The sequence below is a fragment of the Lycium barbarum genome, chromosome 2 (genome assembly GCF_019175385.1).
Source record: "Lycium barbarum isolate Lr01 chromosome 2, ASM1917538v2, whole genome shotgun sequence".
NCBI lineage: Eukaryota > Viridiplantae > Streptophyta > Magnoliopsida > Solanales > Solanaceae > Lycium > Lycium barbarum.
In genome coordinates this window covers 151,192,156-151,206,984 of record NC_083338.1, presented here as the reverse complement: position 1 = coordinate 151,206,984, position 14,829 = coordinate 151,192,156, and the positions used below count along the sequence as shown (strand labels likewise).

Below are 14,829 nucleotides of genomic sequence, written 5' to 3'. Positions count from 1 at the left end.
ACTATCCTTATATAGAAGTTAATTAAGCTCAAAATGAAAATCTTGAGATCAAATTTGTTTTTCTTGGAAAGACAGAAACTTCGATCAATTAAGCATGAGACAAAAGAACTGTGACCATGATTCTATATTGTACAAAAAAATCTCAAATAACCACAAAAGCAGAAAAAGCAAGACGAAATGAAGTAAATTAATAATTAGTAAGCACTTAGCGATCAATAATCATGATTAGTCATAAATCAAAATTTTCAAATTTCCTCTAGTGGTAAAGACATTCGATCTAACAAAAGAATAAATACGTTTCAAATTCTTAACTATCCCATCCTCAAGTTCTTTTATTTTCATTTATCAAGTCGCACTGATATAGACGTGCGTATGAACGAACTTAATCCCCCCCAAAAACATAAAATCATATATAATCCCTATACTTATCTTTCTTTCCCTTACTAAGGAACAAACCAAATCTTTAACAGTAGTAAGATGGAAATTCTTCCAAATTATAACATCCCACCTTTTGATTCATGCATTAATAATGGTTGTAGTAAATTAAGCAAATACTTCATTATCAGTACATTTTATTAGCTGATAAATCAATCTAGCTGGATGAAACTCCCTCTTTATTTTGATGTGTGTAATTTCTTTTCTCATTTAAAATATTGGTTCATATATATAATTGGTTAAAAAGTCGTTCATTTTTATCAATATAAAAGGCTTGAATGAATTGCATTAAAGAAAACAATGATATAATTGGTAGATCGCTGTAATCATTTTAAACTATAAGTTGTCAATCTCATACAGCATTATCTCAGATCACCGAAATACACACACATCTTTCCTTGTGAAGACAAAAAAACTTAGAATTTTCTAATGGAAAATTGAAAATATAAAAAAGAAAAAAAAGTTAAATTTCATTAAATTGGTCACACGGGGAAAAGCTTGTATCCACTCATTAAAAAAATGTCGTATCCTTTTTCTAATAATGCTCAATAATGGTTTACCAAAAAAATAATGCACAATAATGTATGCATGAAATGTCATGGCCAAATTTGTAACATCTGTCTTTAGACAAAATAGTCACTTTTGAGCTTATTAAATGTCTTTAAGAAAAGATGTCTTTATCGAATTAGCTGTTTGTTGAACCGTCTTTCATTAATTGGGCTAACCAAAGAGGATTAACATTTAAGTTTAAGAGGTGATATGACAATAATGGTAAGACAGCGAAAGTGCACACTCCTTTTTCTCGTCTTAAAGGTTCCTCCCACTCCGTCCTGTAACTTATATTTTTGGTGGCATAATGTAATGAATGATCCTCTCCATCTAAGAGCCTGTTTGGATGGGCTTAAAATGAGCACCTTATAAGCTGGAAATAGCTTATAAGCTAAAAAAAAAAAAATTGGGGTAGGCTAACTTATTTTTTTTGTCTTATAAATTGTTTTAGATAAGCTAAGTCAAAAGGGTCCAATTATTTTTTTGGGCTTATTTTATGCACAAAATGGCTTTAAGTTGGCCAGTCAAACACTCACAAAAACTGAAAACAGCTTATAGACAACTTATAAGCAAATCCAAACGGGCTCTAACTTTTGTTGAGGAAGTAAGGCTTCACGTCCCTCTTCTATATATTCACCTTTTGAAAGGGGTCCGCATCAAACCCTCATTACTATCGGAGATGATGGATTGTAATCGGGAGCGGCTCAACATTATTGATGGCCTAAAGCCAAACTATAATGAGAGGTCTTAATTTTATTTTATTTTATTTAAGGAAAAAAAAGTTTCATATATACCTTTTTTATATGAATGATATTTTTCTAGCTTTTTGAGATGTAAAATTATGAATAATTATTTTATAATCGATTTCTCCTAATACTCTCTCCGTCCTATAATACTTTTCATACTTCATTTTTCAAAAGTCAAATTAACTAGATTAACTTTGATCAATGTTTTCAGATTTTTTTTTTTTGTCATGTTGATATAAAAAGAATTGTAACTTATAGAACTTTTCATTTAGTTTTTGAATATCTAAATTGTAATTTTAAATTATTGAATTAATCTAATCTAATTTAGCTCCAAAAATTAGTCAAATTGACTCTCGAAAAGTGAAATATGACAACTAATATGGGACGGAGGGAGTAATTCTTTTTCAACTGATAACATACTTGATCCATTCAATCTCTCTTGAGACATTTTAATATAATTTTTTTTACCTTTCTATTAAAAAGTTCTCAATATTTTGTAACAGAAAATATCTATAAACCTATTATTACTAAAAAAATATATATATATATGGGGCCCCTCAAATTTGGGGGCCTAAAGCAGCCGCTTGACTTGCTTCACGTTTAATGAAAAGAGCCCTCATTTTTCTTCAATTCCCTCATCAATTATTAGGACCCGTTTGGCCACGAGAATTATTCACTTTTATTGGGAATATTTTTTCACTTTATGGTGTTTGGCCATAAATTTTTTAAATATAACTTAAAATTTTATTTGAAATTTGGAAAACAACCATAACTTGTTTTTCACTTTTTCCATTTTCTATTTTGAACTTCTACTTTTGTTTTTTTGTTTTCAATTTTTACCGCAAAAGTTTTTATGTGCTCAATTTTTACCCTAAAAGTTCATACAACTTTTTTCACTGGTCAGAGACAACTTATGTTAGAGCAGTTGCTCTCCACTCCAACAACATCACACATCATGTGCTAAATAACCTCTAAAAGAAAAGAAGTAGGTGGAAATTTTGCAACAAAATCATATTTAGAAATGCTATATTGTTTGTATACACCAATAAGCCTGCCAGCTGCAACCTTTTGATGGAAAGAAACCATCAGTTTTGAGCACTCCATAAGCTAATCTCAAGTGTAATTGCTACATTTCGCACACTGGTTAATTTTAGTAATTGTTTTGGGTGATTTTGCTATTTTTTAAAAATTGGGGGATATAAATCATATTTCATGTTTTTTTAGGAAAAGTGCATTTCAACAATCAAATATTAGTTGCAAAAATTATGACCAAACACAATTCCAACTCTAATTTCAACTTCAAAAATTCCAAAAAGAAGTGAAATTATTTTTGATTTCTATGCCAAACGCCTAGTTAATATCTGACTACTTGAAAAGTTTTATTATGTGTGAGATATGCCATGTAATATTTGCGTGAGGGGTTCATTAAGTGACAAGTGGACTGTGGGCCTCTTCTCTACTTTAAGGCTAAGAAGAGAGAGAAATATAAAAGTGACATGGTCCCAGCAGATTTGTATTAAATAAATATATATTAAATTGGGGCGTGGGGGGGGGGGGTCCACTTACTCTTTAATGCTCGTTCATTCCAAAGAGAAAAGGAAATGACTTTTCTTTTTCAGCTCAATGTTCCATCTTTTTCCTTCTCAATTAAATAATGGAAATTTTGTTCCAACTAATATTTTCAAAAATTAAAAATACACGTCTAGCCATGGTAAATTAAACATGCAATTTCTTTGAAGATTGGTGTTCAATTTTGGTTGTCATCCTTGCTGATATTAAAAGAAAAAGTTGACATCTGATGCTAAAAAAGAATAAAAAATTAGTTTTAGATCTTGATTTTTTCTGTCTAAATCTAGCTCAATTACTTGGATCTTCTCCTACCACTTCCATTTTATCCTGGTGGTATATAGGCAAAAGTCATAGATAGCCCCCTAAACTTTATCACATTTTCCTCTGGGGTACCTAAACTGAGGGTTGTACCTATTGAGTACCTAAACCAGTCTGAATTTGTACCACTTAGATACTTTTTTTACTATCAACTACAATTATAGAGTGTGTGCAGTGCACTCGCGATGATGTGGCAGAATGTTAATTAGAAGATGACATGTGGCATTTTGGCCTACAATAATAATTAAAGGATGAATTATGAGAAAAGAAAAACTAATTTAAAAAGAAATAAAAACAACCACAGATAGAAAAATCATCAATCTACAATTAACCCACATGGATTACAGCAAGGAATGCCAAGATTTTTACCTATTTGAAGGATCACGATTGACCAAACAGAGTTGAATTGCAATGAACAAGTGTGTACAAAATTTAGAGTTTGAGACAAGAATTATTGAACTGACTTCAAAGATAGGGAAACGTAGACAGGGGGGAAAAAGACCGATCTTTTCTCTTTGGTATGGTAAGTAATCTTTTGTGCAATTGTGTATTTGCCAAATCTGATCAGTTGACTACCAATTTACCACTATGGAATATGCGCTTAAAAAATCAAATTTCTTGTTCTCTCTTCTTCTTCTTCTTTTCTTTTTGGTTTCTATTAGATTTGATAATTTCTTTTCTTTTCTTTGCTGTAAAATTCTTTTTATAATTTTTAGTATAGCTCTTCTTTCCCAATAAATTCACCCGCCACCAACTGCCCATTGTCGTTCCCCTCCGCCGTTGCTGTCCCTTTAAACCCGTCATTTTTCCGTCTTCGTTTTTCTTTGTTTGATTTTTAAATCTGATTGTTTTGTGATTATCGTTCATTATTTTCTAGCAGACGAGAGAGAGAGAGAAAAAAAAGTGGTGGCGGCCTCCATGTTTTCCGTCGAACAAGATAACAACGGTGGGCAATTATTGGATTCAAAGAAAAAGGAGAAGGAGATGGTGGTGCTGTGATGGTGATTTCCTGATCTAAAAAAAAGATGAAAAGTTGGTTATTATTGGTGGTGGCATCAACAATGATGGTGGCTGCGGCGGCGGGGGTTGGTGGAGGAAATAATGACAAAAACTAACGAAGAAGAAGAGATTTTTTTTAAAAATCGGCTAAAATTATAACCTTTCACGCGCCAATGGTAAGTGCATTACACACATTTTGCCACCTCAGCAAAAAGTATCTAAGTGGTACAAATTCGGACTGGTTTAGGTACCCAATAGGTACAACCTTCGATTTAGGTACCCCAGAGGAAAATGCGGCAAAGTTTAGATGGCTATCTATGACTTTTGCCTAGTATATATGTACCAAAATAAGGGTCAGCTCTTCATTTTCTTATTTGAAAATTTGGCAACAGAATGTGATTGTACAAATACAATTTATTTGAAGAGAAAAAAAGAAGAAATAAGTTCATAGATTTATACATTTAGAAGAGAGTTTCTTGTAACTTTACTTGACTGTTGGGTATCTCTTTGAGAGTGCACTGATCAACAATGGTGTATTTTTCTTTGGGTGAAATTTACTTTACTTGATTTAGATATAAAAGGATGGAAAATGGTGAAAAGTTCCCACCATTTCTATTGTACGTATTATGCAGTGTTTTCTTTTCATTTGGTTTCATTTGTGATTTGTAAAAGTAGAGAAGGGGCCCACAAATAGCACCAATAATGTTTCATGACCACAAGGAAAAAAAAAAAAAATAGCCCCAAGGAGTAAGGATGAAAGGGTTAATAGAGATGGAACCACACACTATTATTTTTCAATAAAAAATCACTATCACATGCCAAGTCATATTTGTGCCTCACCCACCATAAAACTTTTCCCCAACAAGAAGATACAAATTAACTAACTAACGAGAAAAAGTTAAAATGCATCCAAATTAAAAAGACCTAAGCTAGTTAGTGCCAGCACAGTCTAAAGTATAGTGGATCCCCAACTATACAAAGAGCCTATAATCTATAGGGATCAATTCCCTAGCAAATAATTATATACAGCTTAGAGCGATAAGCAGCAAAAGTAGTAGTATATGCCAGCTCTTCACTATTAAGGCTATTAGATAAAGAAGATGATAGCCTTTTAGGATTCGCGTTTGGAAATTTCTATTTTGAGAGAAAGCACTCCTTTCAAAAGCAATTTCATTACCGAGCTCAAACTCATCCAATCTATTCTGTCTAAGTACTGTTTGCGGAAGAATTACATGCTTGAAGTACATGTTTGATGAACCAAGGATGAAGAAAATGCTTTGTTTAATTTCGAAACATGTGCTATCTTTCTTGTTTATTAGCCCTTTGTTTTTCACATCTTACATTCCACTGGAACAAAAAAAAAAAAAAAAAAAAGGGGGGGGGGGGGGGTAGGAAAGAAAAGCGGGAAGGAGTTGAAGGAATCAAATTAATTTAAAGTTTCTCCATAAAAAGAAAAAAGAAAAGGAAGCAAGCGTTGGATTTCTTCCCGCTAATATAAATCAAATGAGCAAATTGCCTTTCGTGGAAACAAAGGGATCAACTAACCAACCAAAGACGTCACAAACAATCCGAATATTCACAGATGCACAAAATATGAGAACACACAAAACCAGAAAAGAGTTTGCAATCCTTCCTTCCATTGACAAAAGACATCAAAATCAGTGCGAGCTAATGAGGAAAGGATGCTGGCAAACCCCACATTCTATAGTCTCTGAACCAGAGCTCGGAACTTGAACCTGCATTTTGCATCGTAGAATTAGTGGTTATACAAAATGTGAACCGTGGTTTAAGCTCTTCAACATTTCAAATAGGTTAAGGCTTAGACCATTAACCTGCAAATGTACTGTACAAGTAGGGCACGCAACCTCTTTCATCCTCCCCGAACGATCTTGTCTAGACCCTGAAACCGGAAAAACTTTATGAGCAAGCAGACAAACTCCATAAAAAATTAGCTCATTATTGAATACTAAGTACGGAGCATAAGTATTTCAGCAGATGACACTTGCCAGATGATCCTCTTCGGTTTCTCTCCATCTCCTCCTGAAAATAACAAGCAGATTTAAATGTCAAACTTAGTTCAGCAATGCGATAAGCAAACATTATAGCATTGTGTAAACGAATACTATAATCAAGTTAAAAGGAGTGCCCACTTTTCAAATTGAATTCAGTACTTAACCATTTGCTTACCATCAAAATGATGAATATCTTTCACTAGAATGAAGTAGCAGATGCAAGACTCTAAACTAGAACAGTAGAAACTATATACCACACTGAAAAGCATTACCAAGGCATAGTGCCCATCATACAGGTCGAATTTTGAATTAGATGTGATACTTTATTTAGTTCGATTTACGCATAAAAAGTTGAAAGGTCGCCAGAGTAATTAATATAAAACCTCTTTATGCATATAACAAAAGCTGAGGAAAAGTTGGTCCTTTTTTTTTTCCCCCCTTTTTGGTTCCTAAATTACAGAGAGCAATCATATATGTGAAAGAATGAGTTAGAATATGCAGTTATAGTCTGTTTCTGCTGGTATATTAAAGCATAAAGTGAGGAAAATTCAACTAATAAACCACCTGAAGCTTCTTGGCAAGGTCTTCATGACTTTGTAATCCAGTTGATCTATTGACAGTTTCCTTTGCGCTGCTTAACCGACGAGAAACCTCAGCCTGAAGGAAAGCCATGAGATGTAGTTAACAAAATGAAATTAGGATATCTTTGACAACGTAGCAATTTTTAGTGACCACATGATCTGCGCATTTGTAATGGAAAATAAATCATTACTATTATTCTCTCCGAAGGAAGTAACCAAAGGAAAAAATATCAAAAAGGAAGTAGGAACAAAGGTTTGAGAAGAATTCCTTTTTAACCCCAAAAGATAACTTATTTAGAAAAAGGGGCCAGAACAAAAAGTCAAAAACAGAATTGGGAATGGAAAAAAAAGGCAGTCATAAAAGGTGCAGGTGGTAGTTGATGCATACCATACATCGGTCACAAACTCTGACAACTGGTGCATTCTCATCAGCTGTCAGTGCAGTTCTTCCCTGAGTGCATTTGTCACAGAAAATATCTCCACAATTCCGACAGTGATGCTGAAAACAAAATCTAAATGTCATTCCTCTTGTATTTTCAGTGTTTCAGCCCCCTAAACATTCAAAAATAATGCAAAGCATAAAGCAATGCACAACAAGAAATGTATCAACAATTTTTTCCATATTTTTCTTTTTCTTTTTACCTACTCTTTGAAGGGTGGTTGCAAGAGTTTTTTTTTTTTTTTTTTCGTTTTCAGAAAGGTAGTTGGGGAGAGAGATTAAGCAACAAAAAATCAGGATAACCTATATTTGATTACAGTCGAAAGAGGAAAGAGTAGCAAGTGGGAAGGAGCTATTATACAGTTTTATCAGAAAGCAAAAGAAGATGGGTAAGGGCCACTCCTCCACAGGACTACAACTGCAATTTCAACCCTCGTGAAGTTATCAAAAGTAGAAATAACTTCTGGACAAGCGTAGGAGGTATTTCTTTTAGTTCTATTATTGTTTTAGCAAACAAACAATAACAAATAACTCTCCTTGGGGAAACAAATTAACAAGTCCACCCCCTCCCAATTTTATATGAAACAAAGTGCAAGCAAGAAGAACTAATATCTGTAAAGACAAGACATACCTTGCGCACAAAAGCATTAAAGGCTGATCCACAAGCTGTGCACTTGGTAACTGCTTCATCAGGAACCTGACAAAATGGTAATGAGTTAATGAAAAATTAATGGTTCTACCATAAAATGACGTAACTTTCCACCACCTAATTAACATTAAAAGTAGAGTATTCTAACACGCATATGCATGCTAGCACACGTCTCATTAAACCTCGATTCAGCCGGTCATAAAAATTCTGGAGCAAGATAAGCAACACAGACAAGAAATTAGCATAAAAACCCATTTATGAACTAAACAGCGGAATCCTTCTGATTCTCTCCAATATTTACAGCAAGTAATGAGCCGAGGACTAAAACCTTCTCTTTTGGCAACTTATGAACATTATTTAACAGATTTTCTTTTAGAAGTACATGAATTCTATGTTGCTCGGACTCTTCGAAAATGTCAACGGGTGCGCGTCTGATCCTCCAAAAGTAGTCTATTTTTGGAGGATCTGATATGGGTGTGGCAACATTTTTGGAGAATCCGAGCAACATAGTATGAATTACAGAAGAATATTACAATTACCGAAAACAACTTCAGGCAAATTTGAAGTGGACCAGACATGAGTTCCAATCACTATACACTTGAATGTGCATCTATACTGAAAAGCAAATATGAAAGCTTAAAATATTGAAAAGAACAATTAGATGAAATCAGGTCCGCTTGGATAGATCTAAGAAACTGGAGAGAGGAAATACAGCTCAATCAGAATAACCAAGTGAAGATGCTCACCAGCCAAAAATCATCTAAGCGAGAAAGTAAGTAGATACAGAGAAAATAGATACGAAATTAGATGAGAAAAGTTTGGCAAAAAGAACCATTTTTTTTTCTTTTTGTTGAACGAGAAAGTATAGCCATACCTGATCATTATATTGATGCATTTCAACTCTTACACATCTTATATCATGTAAAAATGAGGTGTGCGAAAACAAATAAAATAAAACATGTTACCCAGTGATCTTTCTCCTCATTAACAGGCTTCACTATATTAATCCAATCAGCAAGACCTTTCTTCTTCTCAGTAGGCTGTTCAGCCACCTTTGGAGATTCAGATGATCTGATTCTTCCACCCATCTCCTTGAACTGCTTGAAGAAAAAGAAAAGTTAATTCAAGAAGTTCACATAATTCATGTTGGTCACCCAGCGTGTTTGAATGCATACAGCCGCAGAACCAGAAACGTTATGAGGGAATTCAAAAAAATTACTAGAATGCCTTAGTTGGTATTTGAACATCTGACCTAAAGCAAATTTTGAACCCCTCTACAACTGACTAGACTCCTTATGTCAAGGGGATTCAACAGTTTATACATATAACAAAAAATATTTGATTTTTCCCTATTTGCACTGTATAATTTTCCGACAAAGGGGATTCAATTGAACCCCCTTGCTTATTATTAGTTCCAACCCTGAATTCATATACTGCTTGAAGTGCTCGACGTTATCCTTCTTTTATCTGCAAGCAGTAGATGTATGTGTTCCTCTGTGCACTCGCATTCACATAATGTAACTCCTGCACCGAACAGTGCAAACCTACTGGTAAGCGGGCAGACAAGCAATTTGGGTGCTAGAAAGAAAGAGGCCGAAACAAGTGTATCCAGTATCTGTACTATTAGTGTAAGGAGGGCTTGTTAGAGGATATGGATCAATATCTTGATTTCCTAGAGTTGTTAGGGAGAAGCACGTAATGGTTGATTGGTCTGAGTTCCTCTTTCTGTTGTAATTTCTGTACCAGCTTGGTACTTCATTAATAAAATTTAACCTAGCTTATCAAAAAAAAACAGAGGAAAGAAAGAGGCCGAAAAGACAAAGTACCTTTAGCTTTTTTAGTTTATATGAAAAAGGAATGGTATTACTTTTGTATGAGTTGAGACAACATTGTCTAGAGTCAAGCGTCTAGCTTGTTTATTTGTAATTTTGGTGTAGAAAAGAGAAAGCATTTTGTATTATGTGGACGGCTAGATCATTGGGAAACCCTAACAAATGCTTGTACACATGATGGAACTTATATAGTACACTGCCTTGGCGTGACATCAATGAAAGACATTCGGCCTATGTAAAGGAAAAAAAAAATCAATCTCGTGTTCACAAAGCACTGGCATAACCTTTTGAAGCAACTCTAGATTTTTAACTGAGAGAAGTTATTAGGACGAAAGAGATGGTTTCAAGCAAAATATCTAGGCTCCGGGAGAATGGTATGAAAGATGATGATGTTACACATAACATTAATACACGATGGAAAGTAAAAAGGGTTACCGGAGTTTTATGTGCTAGAAGGATACCTACCTAAGTGAACAATTTTTTTTTCTGTGGACAAATTCTACAAAACAATTATAAGATCAGGAATGGCATATCGGATTAAATGTTGGACCTCCAAAATCCAACAGTCACCGTCTTAAAAAAAAAATCCCAGATATCCCCCAGATGGATGTGCAGTCACAAAAGATTAGACAAGAGTAAAAATGATCACATTTGACAAAAGGTGCAAGTAGCACACATATTAAATGAGAAAGTCTCTTGGTATGACCCGCAAGGGTGGCTCAGTTGGTTGAGCATGGGGCCGAGAGCAGGGGATTTGCCTTCTATGTCGAGCTCGTCACACGGGGCTTGCCTAGCGCGGGTTATCTCTCCTGTGTGGTTTGCGGGCTATTGCATAGGATGGGGGTTTACCCTGTGCGCACCCCAAGGGTAGCGGCTGTGCATCAAAAAGAAAGTCTCTTGATATGGCTTGGTCATGTCCTACATCGACCTCCAAACACACTGGTCTGTAGGTGTGACACTATGGTGAATGAAAATGTTGAAAGGGGACGGGGTAGATCTAAAATCACATTGAAGGAAATTCTCTCTAATGACTTACAATATCTTGGAATCCATGCAGACCTAGCAAGAAATGATACATAATGGAAGGAAAGATAAATACACACAATACCAATTAGTTTATTAAATTTTGGTCGTATTACTACGTTTACTTTTGGTTCAATATTTCCTATAAGTCTATTAGTCATGTTAGAGATTTATAATTCAGTAGAGAACTTCTAGTACTTTTTATTTTTATGTTATATAACGTTGGACAGACCACTTGTGGGATTACACTGGGTATGTTGATGTTGTTGTATAACGTTGGATTAAGATGCCCTTAAATGGCGACATGGGAAGTGAGAGTTCATGCAATTGATCCCAACTTGCTTGGGACTGAGGGTAGTTGTTGTAAACATCAATTACAAAATTGTTAAAGATAAAACAAATTCAGATCCCATATACACAAAATGGAGAGACAAATTTGACCTGTACAGTTGCAGCCGTGACTGTATCTAAAAGGGTACTGGTTGTGTAACTGTTTGACTGCAGTCTGATACGCCTTGGTTCTATATCCACCGCACTTTTTGACCAGAAGGAAAAGGTAGATGAATCCGTTTTCTAAACAAGACAAACAGAACTTCATTAATGCTCTGCAAAAATTCAATAAATTGGACAAAGAAAAAGACAATATCCAGTGTGCATTGATGAAGTTGAAGGCCTATATTGTTCATGTTCTCAATGTGCAGCCAGAATCTTGAATTACAACTCTGTTATCGAGCTGAAATACAAAACCTTTGTTGGTATGTACAAAACTATCATCCTCCAGTCGTATTTATGCATTCTGTTAAAAGAAAGTCGAAGCTGACCCCATAAATACTTCTAAAACAAGATTCTAACTGCACGTTGAGCATGTAGCAATTTATGCCCTCAACTCCAAACTTATCTCTTTCTCCACCATAAATTAAAAACTTCCTCATCCTAGCATTATCAGCAGACAATGTTGCAAAACCAACAATTTCAACATTCAAGTTTCAGCCCAGTTAATCATTTAGTAAAAAGAGTAAACTCTTCCATAGTCATATCAGGAAGGTAAAGATAATTAAACCGTGTTATCATACATGGTTGGACATGGAGAGAAAGAACAAACACTTACATCACATCGAGTTATCGTGTCAAGAGGATATATTCTTAACGTCCGGCTAGTGCTCGGGTCCAACATGCGGATTCCATCCAAGCCAATCTGAAATGCACCACAAGCAGGATTCCAAATTAAAAATGCTGCTTTTTTGCTTGACCAGCTAAGAGATAGAGATACATAATGCACCAAGACATGAAGCCCATTAAGGGCACAGACACTGATCAAAAAGAGAAGCATCCACCTTGTTGAAGCACAAAACACAACTAGAAGATTTTACCAAAATGATATATATTTAATACTGTTTATCTTAGTGGCTCAAAAATACACACAGGATATAATAACTTTCCGATCATGCAGCGTCGAGAATCAAGAATTGAGACCCCAAGATGTTAGATCATGGTATGATCCATAGTAAAGGTGTTACAATCTCAGAAATAATAGAGCCCAAGATGATTTGGCAATTCCTTAGAAAGAATGCCAAGTACCATAATGCCAAATCATGGACTGAAATTGGTCAAGAGAGAAATCATCAAAATAAACAGACAAACATTAATTAAGGCATGAAACTGGAAAATGCAGATACCTTTTGTATGGGAAAAATATTTTCCTGCGAATATTTTCTCTAAAATATGTTCTCTACAAGAAAACCATGTTCAGGATCATTTTGGTTAGATATAAAGGTGGTGACAAATGGCATAGGAATAGTACTATAAGGATTTTGATAATAAAGGTTTTCAAGAACCTCTAAATGTTGATTGAAACAAGTAATATGGAATAAGAGTTCGAGATATTCGTAAAGGAAACTGACTTCCGCCCATAAGTGAAGAAAGTTGTTTGCCCTTTCTGTGGAACATGTTTTTGATTTACTTTTTTGATAGGTTAAAATGTAATTTCCAATTCCCCGTAATCCAAAGTAACCAAACACACTGAAAAATGCTTTCTTCTAGTAAAACATATCCCAGAAAAACATTTTTTCTTCATACCAAAAACACCTGAAATGAAATTTACCAACTACAACAACTTCTCCAGTTCTATATAGTATATGTCGATACTTCATAAATCCAACCAATCAAAAACTTGCGCACAAGTAATGATAATCATCAATGACATCCAATACAAGTGCTCCCTCCATTTGAATTTGTTGGTCTTACTTTCCTTTCTAGTCAGTTCCAAAAAAGAATGTCACTTTCTATATTTAGTAACTCTTTACACCCAATATCTTACATGGCATATATCAGATCACAAGATTCAAAAGTCTTTCTTTATTTTCTTAAAATTTGTGCCAAAGTCAAATTAAGACAAACAAATTGAAACGGAGGGAGTACGAGACTCACTTGGCAAAGAACATCCTGGGTACTCTGTCCCCCACCTATTATCTAATAATCCTATTTTATCCTTTACCCTTCCTTTTTATAGTAGCTCTACCTCGTACCCTACTTTTCTTGTAGGTTTATCGTTCAAATTGTTGATGTGTGGGATTATGTAACAATTCATTAAAACAATGTTGTACGATACAATATAACACAATTAATATAATACGATACATTATGAAACAACATGTAACAACCATCCAAACAGAGTGTAAGAGAGCCACCTGGCAAAGAACGTCTTGAGTACTCTGTCCACCACTTTCAGCTAATAACTTCACCCTAAACTTTTGCACACCACTTTTCACATCCTCCTGTGTATCAACCTTAGGTATTGCCTTAACAATCTTCGCAGTTGGAGCAGATAAACGATCCTTTGTCGAATTATTATACCCAATTGGCCTCCCAAAATCATCAAAACTGGACGAAGACCAAATCGACGATTTTGAACCAGTCCCTCTTGCCCCATAAGGTTCTACTTTACTACCTTGATAAGCAAAAACTCCATCACCATAACCATCATTACCAAATCCACTAGTTTCAGTTCGTTTCCCATAAGCATTTTCCCCAAATTCACCTCTCAACGAAGCATAATTTCCATAGTTATCCACAGGTTCATCAAAATAAGGTCCATTTTGATCAACCTTTCCTGTATTATTATTATCATAATTGGGAGGTGGATAAACTGAAGGATAGCGAGAATTAGGAGTAGCCTGGGTGGGTTGATCGTAATAAGGCTGAGAATGAAGTGGATTTTGGTACGGCGGCGCGTGAGATTCAAATGAAGGAAAGGGAGAGGAGGACTGAGGCTGTTGCAACGCCGGCGGCGGCGGTGGAGGGTTGTAGGAGTGTGAGGGAGGGTTGTAGGAGAGTAAATCGGGATTGTGGGTATAAGGAGGAGGAGGAGGGTTGTAAGTGGCGGTGAAGGGCGGAGCAGAGGCGTATGAAGGTGGTGATGGGATCGGAGCTGAATTAGGGTAGTTGTTGTTGTAGTAGGGATTATTGGAGGAGGTGCTGTAATCGCCTTGTTGCATTTTCTTCGGATCGGAGCTGACTTAGGGACGACTTTCAGTTTTTTTTTTGTTTGTTTCTGATCAGTGAGTGATCTCTGCTGAGCAGTTTATGTGGAAAATGATTGAAGCAGTTGCGCTTGCCGGGTATTTTCTTGGGCCGGACTCTTTTTGGGCTTTTTACACAAATATAGCTCAATTGTTGTT

The 14,829-nt window shown here is 35.2% G+C and overlaps 1 protein-coding gene across 1 annotated transcript; it reads right to left on the bottom strand.

The window, feature by feature from the left end:
- Positions 1-6,042: 6,042 nt before the first annotated feature.
- LOC132628136 (protein FREE1) lies at positions 6,043-14,741 on the bottom strand. Its single transcript, XM_060343870.1, has 10 exons — positions 13,840-14,741; positions 12,261-12,347; positions 11,594-11,725; positions 9,263-9,394; positions 8,280-8,345; positions 7,598-7,708; positions 7,193-7,285; positions 6,623-6,656; positions 6,449-6,516; positions 6,043-6,352 (listed from the first exon to the last, which is right to left on the bottom strand). Exons 1-10 carry the CDS (start codon positions 14,644-14,646, stop codon positions 6,275-6,277), a joined length of 1,608 nt encoding a protein of 535 aa, XP_060199853.1. The 5' UTR covers positions 14,647-14,741; the 3' UTR covers positions 6,043-6,274.
- Between the last annotated feature and the right edge of the window lie 88 nt (positions 14,742-14,829).